This window comes from Myotis davidii, unplaced genomic scaffold (assembly GCF_000327345.1).
Source record: "Myotis davidii unplaced genomic scaffold, ASM32734v1 scaffold370, whole genome shotgun sequence".
NCBI lineage: Eukaryota > Metazoa > Chordata > Mammalia > Chiroptera > Vespertilionidae > Myotis > Myotis davidii.
Genome location: NW_006288615.1, coordinates 17218829 through 17230052, shown reverse-complemented (window position 1 = coordinate 17230052; position 11224 = coordinate 17218829). Strand labels below are relative to the sequence as shown.

The window sequence follows — 11224 nt, the reverse complement described above, 5'->3', positions numbered from 1 at the left end:
ATTTGAGCAAAAATGGATTCAAATCGCCAAAATGGAAGAGGTTAGGAGTGCTCCAGCAATAGGAGTGGGGGAAAGATTGATACAGACAAAGCAAGGAAGCAAAGAAAGGAGAGGACTTGATCAGCTATAAGTTAAGTTAAAGCCTCCTTGGCTGTGTGTGATTGGTTGTCCTTGGGGTTTGACTTGATAACCTTGAGACATTTACAAGCTGAGATTTCTTTTTTCCCCTCACGTAGGCCACTATCACATTAGAGCCACGCCAGTCTAATAGCGTTCTGGTTTAACTCACTTAACAATACAGAAGCTGAAATCTAGGGTCTAGTAAAAATTACCTTTGAAAAATACCTCAGGAAGACACAGTACACATTAGAAATTGGCATTTTCTATCACTTGTTATGTTTAATGTGATAATTTCCCCCCCCTTCCATTGTGAGACTGACTGTTGGTTTTGTCTGTTGAGCTCCATTGGATCTCTTTGGCTTAGGTGAAGGGGTCATGTTCTATGAAAACTGTCTATTAAAACAACAGAATCGTACCCGGGAGAGAGCTGCTGTACTAGGAGCGATGGGAGAGACGGACGTGTTTTTTGTTTGGTTTCAGCAGCCCGTCTCCTTGTGCTTGACTTGCGCAGGAGTTGCATGTGTGTGTGTTGCAGTCACAGGACTCTACCTTTGCTCGCCCCCCCTGCCTAGGCTGCAGAGACTTAGTGGACTCCTTGACAAAGCGTAAGCCCAGTATCTCAGTACTGACTGGCTGAGATGTATTAAACTCACAGCCCCAATTCTCTGTTTTGTCCACAGGTTGCTGGTGGGGGCCCCTCGGGCAGTGGCCCTTCCGCTGCAGAGGGCCAACCGGACAGGAGGCTTGTACAGCTGCGACATCACCTCTCGGGACCCGTGCACACGGATTGAGTTTGACAACGATGGTGTGTTCTGCGCGCACTCAGTGTTCCCTGGGCCAGCTCCTCGGTACCCCGCTTGCCCTTCCCATGAGGAAGGAAAGGGGGACCAGCATGCATTCTTGGAGAGAGGGCGGGCACTTGTAATTGCATCAGCCTTAACTGTTTCTTGTTTGCCCTGAAAACATTTACTACTTTCTAAATCCCATTGAGATGCACAGTATTGCGGCTCCTCCTAGCCCTGATACGGTGTGTTGATGCTGCCACCTAGCGACGTGTTGAAGTTCTACAGGAGGCTGCTGAAAAGCTGAATTCAGAGCAGGGAAGAGAATTGAATGTGCATGTCTAGTACATGGCAGCCCAAAGTTCTCTCTTGCCGTTAAGTATTTGGGAGAAAGCCGATTTTAAATTTAAGATCTCTCTGAAATGAGCCGACCAACATGGATAAATTTTTCCCTACTGTCTCAGGTACAGGCTGGTTTTGTGAGGACTGTATGTTGGGCAGAGCAATTATTAGCGACTGAGAAGCTCCAACCAAACCTCATTTGACATACGTGGTCTGAGTAGATTTGTAGATTCATGTTTTATTTTTATGTTCTTCTCTTGCTTTTTCATCTTTTAGAACTGGCTTTTTTTCTGATTAGAAAATAATACATGTTAATTATGGGAAACTTGTAAATGGCAGTGACCTATAAAGAAAACCCACTGGTAATGTAGACAGAATCGCTTTTTATTTAACATTTTGGCATTTCCCTTCTGTCTACTTGAAGTTGTTTAGTTTCCATAGTTTTTGTAATGATTCTAGATTGAAAATTGTTGCCTGCCATGCTTCTCATTGAGGAAGGGCAAAAATTTGGCTAGAAGGACATACAGTAAATTCAGATTGGTATTGAAATGAGCACGTGGTGATATTTGTGGTTTCTTTCTTTTGGGGGGGCAGAAGGAGTGAAAAGAAATACACCCCTTTCTTTGTTGGCATCGGTAGAAAAATACAAAATGAACCTGAGGAGAACAGCTCATGCTGCATGTAGCAGATTTGGGAGTGTGTAGAGAAGCATACACTTTCTGTTAGTTTGGATGGTAGTTGGATTTTGGCAGCTGGAAGTCTTAACTTTTCAAATACCTCTCTGTAGTCCGGACACTGGGTGTCAGAGGGTGAAGGGCCACCTGGCAAGCCTATGTATGTTTTGTAAAGAATTTTATGCAAGAGTCTTACCAACAATCACCCATGTGTTTTCTTAAGATGAGAAGTAATTTTTCTGGACTGAGTAGCTGAATTTACTAAGCAGTTACACTTGGACTCAATGCTATTTAGAAAAGTGTCTTGTGTTTTTATTCATCTGTTGGTTCATCGCCTGTTTCAGTCACTGTGAAGTCCTAACTGTGTGACCTGTGCTGCTTCCCACAGCCGACCCTACCTCGGAAAGCAAGGAAGACCAGTGGATGGGGGTCACTGTGCAGAGCCAGGGTCCCGGCGGCAAAGTGGTGGTAAGTAGAGGAGCGTGTTCATTCCACAGTGTCCGAGTGCCCGCTCACCGCAGTGAGCACAGCAGTGCTTTTCTTTAGAGCACTCAAATTCAAAGAACTTACTAACAAAATTCCATTGACTATTTCAAACTCTAGATGGTCTTAGAATAAAAAAAGCAAAAGAAAGTTGGACATGGCCCCAGGAACCATGTACTTTTACAGATGAGGAATAAAATATATGGAGAATGGTCATGGGAAGTAAGGTCAGATTGTTTAAACTCTCATGATTTATTCTGAGCTTCTTCGAGTAGAAGTGGTTTGGAAAATGAGAGGGTCTGATAGATGGATTATGCTGGGTGACCTGGGAAGTGACCCCCAGGCTGGAGTATGAGGATCTTTTTGTGTCTCCTTCAAAATATGATCGCTGTAACAAGTGTTTATAGAATTTGGAGAAAAAATGAGAATTTTACTGGACATTGAATATTGATATTGAAGGGCTGTTTTATGGGACATAGACTTGTATGTTGTCAAGTATTTTCAGCCTGTATTGCGTGGGTGCCACTTTGAATACCCTGTAAAACTATAGAGATGATTTCATCTCTCCCAGCAGTGTAATTCTCTCTGCCTTATAGGATAAACTACCTCAGAGCTTAGGTTATAAATTAGGATTTGGGATTATAAGGGAGTAGTATGGGTAACAGGAAAATGTCTGGTTTGGCTATGTTTGCCTGATTCCTATGAAAATATGCCCATGGTTTCTCTCCTCTGCAACAGGCTATTTTCAGAAACAGACTGATGTGAAGGTTTATACAGCCACCAAGCCAATTAAATTAAGAAAATGAAATAAGGTGTTTCCATTGTTCATGCTCTGGCATGAGCTAAATTCATAAATAAACTACCTGCACATTACAGATTGGCATTCAGTGTTCAGACCGGACATTATTCTTTGGGAGAAAATAAGACAGAAGTCCTATGGTTTCTATGGTTAAAGGTCTTCTTAGTGACACTTTGGGGGAAGACTTACTGGTTTCGGATCCAATCCCAGGATGAGGGCACATTTAACATCCTTTTTATTGTTGATCATTGTATCCATTTGTAATGAAAACCATAAGGTTTGTAGACATGCGTGGGCTACTTTATTCCATCTGTTTGCAGACATGTGCTCATCGATATGAAAAAAGACAACACGTTAACACAAAGCAGGAATCCCGAGACATCTTTGGAAGGTGTTATGTCCTGAGTCAGAACCTCAGGATTGAAGATGAGATGGATGGAGGAGACTGGAGTTTCTGTGATGGCCGACTCAGAGGCCATGAAAAGTTTGGTTCTTGCCAGCAAGGCGTAGCAGCTACTTTTACTAAAGACTTTCACTACATTGTATTCGGAGCCCCGGGAACTTACAACTGGAAAGGTATGACATGTGTGTTTCTAGAAATAGAGATGAGAATGACCATATTTCTATTATATGCACCAAGGTTTGGTAAACTTTAAATTAAAACAAAATGTGTTACTATGTGCTTGTAAGTTATAGAAGTAGGGGAGGATATTAAAATCTCTAAATCATACGACTTTTAAAAGCAAATAAGGATGCAAGTGTATGTTTAAAGAGATTTTTTTCTCCACCAGCAATTTACATTAATACAAGTAGTTAACTTTTTCTGTAAGTATTTGATAATTAACATTAGTAGTTTAACATGAGTAGTATTGCTGTTTTATATTTGCCTCTCATGAAGCTGAAAGTCTTAATTTTAAGGTGGTGATCTGAAAACTATTAAGAATTGAGTATCTTCTAAGTCTTTTGCTAATAGAAGGGTAGATGTCAGATTAGGGAATTTTGAGATGATGATTTCAGGTAACTTGCAGAAAAGTTGTTTATGGTATTGTTTAATTATCATTGTAATGTAGTGAAAGGAGGCATGGGAATGGGGAGGGGGAAGAATGGCCCACATTTTAAGGAAGTCATTAAGATAAGTTTTAGGTTTTAACATTTTCACTAGTCAGGAAAACTTTCCCTTTCCATTAAAAAACTTCCAAGTTTTTAAATTCCTGTTAGATACAATCCTTGAGAACACTTACCCTGTATGTGATCCGTAGTGACCTTGGGCAGCAGTATCCTTTGCCCCCCCCACCCCCAATCAAATCTTTCACATAACGGTATTTGTCAGGTTATTTTGACCTAATCAAAACAACACATTTAATTTAGAAGTAGTTTTATTTTAGGAAGAACAGATGCCATACATAATATAATAAAACACCCAGCAATTATGTATGCTTTAATTTATAGGAAACATATCTTGTTGTTTTATTAACCCTGACTTAGGAGGTTACTCTTTTTAAAAAGTCACATAGTGGGTTTATTATAAGAAATCTTTTTAATGAAGAATTTTACAAAATGAGATATTGGTTAAAGTGAAGAACAGATCAAAATATTAATTTCATTTTACACTATAGTAAAGAAGGTAACAATTTCAGATTATAGAAAATGTAAAGTATCATCAGGTTCACATCATTTTTAAAATATTGTTTTTCTGTAGATTTAGTTAACTTTCCATTTTCATCTCCTTTCATGGCATTTTAAAGATAATTCATAAAAGTGCATAGGCCATTTTTTTTTTTATTACAAGAACAACTTTCTTTGACATAAAAATTTACATGGACATAATTTTTAACTTCAATAACCTCAAAAGTCATTTCTTTCTCTCTGCCTTTTCTTCCTCCTAACTTTTCTTGCTGTACTTAGTGTGATAACATAAGGAATGTTTTATTAGGATCCACCTGTTTTATTTTGTTTCATCTTCACTTTTTGTTGTTGTTTTTTACCATTTCACTCCTGTAGGGATTGTTCGCGTAGAACAAAAGAATAACACTTTTTTTGACATGAACATCTTTGAAGATGGGCCTTATGAAGTTGGTGGAGAGACTGACCATGACGAGAGTCTAGTTCCTGTTCCTGCTAACAGTTACTTAGGTAGGAATCAGAGGAGACGGCACGCCTACCTTTGCAGAGGCCTCTGGGGGCCACTGCCCTCCCGAGACCTTGGCCTTCTGGGCCGAGAACAGGTCAGGCGGAGCCAGGGGCCTGCGGCTGCACTGGCTGGGATTTGATGTAGGCCTTGGTGGTTCTGCGGCTTGCGATTCTTCCCTTCTGGCCGAGGCTCCCTTGAGTGGGGACTAAACCTACTTCCTCCTAAAATCGTCTTGTCCTCTGCATGGAAGTCTGTTTCCTGAGCCAGTGTTGGCCTCTGCAACCTGAGAAAGGCAGTTCGGGCAGCTGAGAATAAATGCATGGATGTCAGTGAGCTGAGCTGCCTCCCCTCTCTCCAGGGCCTCTTTCCAGAGCTACTCCTAAGAGCCACATTTATGAAGTTACTCTTAAGTGTCAGGTCAAGACCCTCAAGTCCTTCCACTGTGATTGCCTTTCTCCAGGGGATGGCCCTGCTTCTGGATGGGGGCCTCGTGTCACCGGGCCCTGGCGGGTTGGCACAGGGCCTCCCAGCCGAGGCCGAGAGGACTTGCTGAAGTAGCGTGGGGACACCCAGATTATGGCTAAGTGCCCGTTCCTTAACTCCTAAGGCGTGTTTGCATTACTAATGGGTCCTAAATTATTCATGTGCCTTATGGTAATTACTCAAAGGCTTTTAAAAGCTTTAATTCTTAGTGTGAGGTGACATAAAGAATAATTATTGTGCATTTCTTGGAAAAAATGTAAAAAATCTCCTAAACCCAAATAGTAACCTATTTTTTTTTTTTAAGAAAAGAACCCGTATGCTAAAGATATTACTGGAACAATGGAAAGAAAAAAATAGGAATAAATATAAGAATAATTCTAAATAATGTATTAAACATATTCTTAAAAAATTGTTCTAAATGTCAACTTAATTGAAAAATAACATTAAAAAATAAGTTATTCTAGTTATATAGGTATGTATAAACAGAACTGTTAATTAAAAATTTTCAGACACCCTCCCCCCCAAATTAAAAATTAAAAACTTAGTGTGAAGGCACAGAAGAGGGAAAAGTTACACTTACCTACTTGTCAAGCACCTACGTGATGCTTTACGGGTCTCATTTGATCTTCTCAACAATATGGTAAAATGAGTATCATTGCCCCTCTTGCTGGGTGTGTGAGTGGCTTTGCAGGACATGAAGGGGACACAGGGCCAAGCAGTTTTCAGCCTCAGTTACTAAATATGGTTTTTCAAGGTAAATACTATCACAAACCAATACTTTATTCGATTATATTTTAACAGACAACCTCTCTTCAAATGCATTATTCAAGGATAAGCTTATGGCGAGAAACATTTCATTTTAATGGCTCTAGGCAAGAAGCCAACACTTTGGTCTTTAGGATAGAGGCCCATGGGTTTTCCGAGCTTCGTTGCCATTGGGACATTTGGGTCTGACACATTTGCTGCTTTCAGAATGGATTTCCTCAAAAGTGGCTGCCTGGGAAAAAAGCCCAAGTTCTTACGGTTACATTTCAGTTGTCCACGCTGTCCGTGCATCTGTCATTTCAAAAAGTCAGTGGGTTTTGGGAACGAAATGATCTGCTTGCGGCTTGGGAAGCTGGCAGAGAGAGTGGCTTGCCAGATGCCGCGGTGGCCTCATCATCCAGCAGGAACGGTGGTCGCCGTGGTGCCTCCTACCCGGCGTAATTGCTTTTTCTTCCGTCTCTTCCACTTCTCGCACGTGCACAGGCCTGCTGTTTTTGACCAGCGTTTCCTACACGGATCCCGATCAGTTTGTTTATAAAACACAGTCTCCCAGGGAGCAGCCCGACACGTCCCCTGACGTGATGATGAATAGCTACCTAGGTTTGTGATCTCCCGGACGACAAATCCATTGTCTTGGTCGTGGTCATTTAAAACATTTTTTTTTTGGATCCGTACAGAGCATAAATCTTTTTATTTTCTATTTCATTTCAAGTGAAGCCCGCACGAGAAGCATGCTGCGGGGGAGGCTCTGCCGCCAGATGCTTTTCAGAGCTGGGTTCGATTAGCTCGCCCTGCTCTAAACTGGTGGCTCATCCCATTTCTCGACTCACTGCACACAGTTTGAGAACTGCAACAGTAGTGGTGAAACTTTGCATAAATAAAACCCAATAAAAAAGGGTGGCCTTACACCCCTCTGCCGCTGCCTCGCCTCTGCAGAAATACTTGCTTAATTTGAATGGTCTTGATAAGGGCTTTTATATTTGCCTCCCAATTAAATCTTGTATTTGTAACCGGACGTCCTACCTGACGCTTTACGAGGAGATGTTCTAATGCTTTCCGCCCCCTCCTGACAAAATGATATCGATGCTAAGTTGCTCACCTCTATTGTTTGCGTGTGTTCTCAAATGCTGTGGCTCATCAATCATGGTTTTGTTTGCATGTTTGTGTCTGAGAACTAAGTGGGTTCAAAATAATGAAATGCCGCTTGTGGTGTATGGATGAAGTTGGCATTTATGCTTGTCTGATTACCAAGGGGACTGATGAAGATGGACATTACGAATCATTTGTTATAGCAGAACCCCACAACATGCACTCAATTATTCTATCAGGTTGTATCTCTGTGTATCTGATGTCAGTTTGCTATGGTAATTTAGTACCTGATTTGATCTCCTTTTACCACAGTTCTAATATTAAAATAAGGTTCAAGCTGATTAATGAATCTTTCATGATTCAAGTTGGACAGATGCTAAATAGCATAGGTTTTTTTCTTTAAGTCTTAGTATATTCCATAGAAAGCAGTGAAATAGCCTACTGCTTTGTACTTGTGTCATATCTCTGCGACTCTTTCATATCGTAAGTGTGATAACTGGTGGGGAGGGTCAGAAGGAGAGGAGTGGGAAGCGAAAGGAGTTACCAGTGTTCGATGCCTTTAAAGCACAGAGTTGATGTGAGCTGTATTTTGCTTTTCTAGGCTTTTCTTTGGACTCAGGGAAAGGGATCATTTCTAAAGATGACATCACTTTTGTATCTGGTGCTCCGAGGGCCAATCACAGTGGAGCTGTGGTTTTGCTCAAAAGAGACATGAAGTCTGCACACCTTCTCCCCGAGCACATATTTGAAGGAGAAGGTCTGGCTTCTTCCTTTGGCTACGACGTGGCAGTGGTGGACCTCAACAAAGATGGGTGAGAGCATGTTAGTCATTTCGCATTTGTCAGGAAATCGGAGCCTCTTCGGCTCCTGTAGGTCTTGAGAAGAGCCATCCTTTCAGGTTAGTTGATTCAAAGAATATTTATGCTGCCAAATGTTTAGCATCCTTTCATGCCTCTATCACTTATATTTTGGCAGTAGACAATCATTACCCTTCTCAGATATAGGATTACATCTTTTTCAGTTTTTAGTTTTTACTCATGTCTCGGGAATGGGTCTGTGAGAATTAAAATTTGGGGCGAAACATTAACTCGGAAAATGACACCTACATGGTTCTTTTCTCTGGTTTCTTAAGGGGTTGTTGGAACATCTAGAATGTCCTGTTGAAAGTAGGGATTGGAGACAAACTCAGTACATAGGTCTGTGGCTGGTGGTGCCAGTTTGGGTCTGGAGTGGAAGGAGAAGGGGAGTGGAATCTTTGACTGGGAGTCTCTGCACTTAGATCTAACTCGGGGAACTGGCTTCATGTTTTTACCTCCATAATTTTTCTTTGGTTTTAAAAAATACTTTAATTGATGAGATAGAATTGCAGAGTTGGGGCCCTTTCTACCATGTATCTCTTTGTGTCCTTGTACCTGGGCTGGTGGTACTCTCCCCAAGCTCACTGTTGAGCTGATGGTTCACCGTTCCTCCCCTCTGTGTGCTTTTAGGTGGCAGGATATTGTGATTGGAGCCCCACAGTATTTTGATAGAGATGGAGAGGTTGGCGGTGCAGTGTATGTCTACATGAACCAGCAAGGCCGGTGGAAAAATGTCAAGCCAATCCGTCTTAACGGAACCAAAGACTCTATGTTTGGCATTGCCGTCAAAAATATTGGCGATATTAATCAAGATGGCTACCCAGGTAAAAGAATAGATTATGAAATGATTATGATTTGTAGCGAGATTTTTTGACCAGTGTTTATCTTACTTAAAACATTGTATTGAAATGTTTTAAAAATGTAATGTTTGTTACCATGTGATGTTGTCAACAGACCTTGCAGTTGGAGCTCCCTATGATGGTAATGGCAAGGTTTTTATCTATCATGGCTCTGCGAGCGGAATAAACACCAAACCAACACAGGTAACCAGATAACGATGGGCGTCTGAGCTTTTTGCCTGGTGATAGAATATTTAAGTTTAAGTGAATTTCCCACTAATCAAGTTTTAGCTTACAAATCCACAGGAGTATGAATTTTATATCTTAAAAAATGTATTATTCGAAGATAGCTTGGAAATAGATATAACTGCAATGACTTGCTTGTTTTAATTGTAAAATGTCTTTGATAAGTGAGAAATCAAGGTAATCCAAGGAAAATACTGTTCTACACTGACAGCATAAGTAGGTGGACATGTATGTGATGCATTTCCTTCAGTAGCATACTAAGTAGAGATGAAACCAGGCAAATGAAAGAGATGATTGTTATTGCATGGATTATTCAGACTCCACAATCTAAAAATTGCTTTTGAGAAAAATAAGACATTCGGGGGACAGTTAGAAAGGTTTGGTTTGAAATACCCTTATTGACTTCATACAGTAAACAAGCTCATCAAAAATTGGCTCTTTTATTCTTTGAGATACAGTGTAAGTCAGGTGACTTTTATGCATCATATGTATGCTTAGTTCTGATTTATTTATAATTGAATACAATTTATTTATTAGTGAACCCTTAAACTTCATTTCAAAAACTTGTGTGTCTTTTTCAAAGTATGGGTGGTAAGAAGCTCATTTTGGTGGCCCCGTGTCCATTCTGATGACCTGTTCTTTTTAGGTTCTCGAGGGTAATTCACGTTTTTTTGGATATTCAATTGCTGGAAACATGGACCTTGATAGAAATTCCTACCCTGATGTTGCTGTTGGCTCGCTGTCAGATTCAGTAACTATTTTCAGGTGTGTGAAAAGCATGTTCAATACTTGGGTTACACTAAAATTTTGACTTTTGAATTGAAATTTGTAATGCCTGTACTTCAAAAGGCAAAAGCTGGCATGAATTTTGAAGATTTTTCTTTTGCGAATAGTATCACAATGTGATAAAAACCTATTTTGTAAAATCTCGCTAATTTTGAACTCACAGAGAAAAAGATAGGTTAGAATTGGTGACTAAATGAACACGTGTATGTGATTGGGAAGAGAAAGAACTCGGGGGGAAGTTCTCAGTAGTGGTTTGTGTTGATGCTAATATACACCCGTCCTGGGTACCTGACCTCCCCGACTGTCCCAGTGGGGAGTGAGGAGGTACTTCGTGCCCTCTCTTAGGTTAAAGCATCCACCCCGTGTTTTACCTGGTGGTTCTCCAGCTCTACTTTTATACCCTTTTCTCTCTGTTCATGTGGATACCAACCATACAATAGTCAACATGTTTAAAAGGTAGAAGCGTCTATAACATTCAACTATTTCAACAAAGTTTCCATCAAAAAGCAATTGAACTTCTAGGTCTAGTTTGAGGTCTAGCCCTCAGGTATCAAGAAGACTTGACTTCCTGCACCAAAATTTGGTTACCAAGTCTTTCCCCGCAGATAACCTGTCTTTCGTTAAATACTTCCTTCTGTCTGTCGTTGACGTTTAAACACCCTTATTTTTCCTGTCCTCATAAACTGGTTGTGAATCCTGTAAACTTGTTCCTCTTGCCCTCATAGATAGTAGGAAAGTAAATTTCAAAATCATTTGATAACGAAAGGAAAACCAACTCCCTTATTTTACACACGAAGCAACCGAGGCCCAGGACTGGTCTGCACCTTT

The 11224-nt window shown here is 40.7% G+C and overlaps 1 protein-coding gene across 1 annotated transcript in view; it reads left to right on the top strand.

Moving 5' to 3' along the window:
* Positions 1-781: 781 nt before the first annotated feature.
* Positions 782-11224, top strand: part of ITGA6 (integrin subunit alpha 6) — a 36587-nt gene continuing 26144 nt past the window's right edge. The window contains exons 1-8 of the mRNA XM_015561827.1: positions 782-925; positions 2307-2386; positions 3521-3776; positions 5202-5333; positions 8270-8480; positions 9156-9349; positions 9480-9568; positions 10257-10375. Of these exons, the coding sequence (XP_015417313.1) occupies positions 2342-2386; positions 3521-3776; positions 5202-5333; positions 8270-8480; positions 9156-9349; positions 9480-9568; positions 10257-10375 (1046 nt within the window). The 5' untranslated portion in view covers positions 782-925; positions 2307-2341. The remainder of the gene's footprint in view (positions 926-2306; positions 2387-3520; positions 3777-5201; positions 5334-8269; positions 8481-9155; positions 9350-9479; positions 9569-10256; positions 10376-11224) is intronic.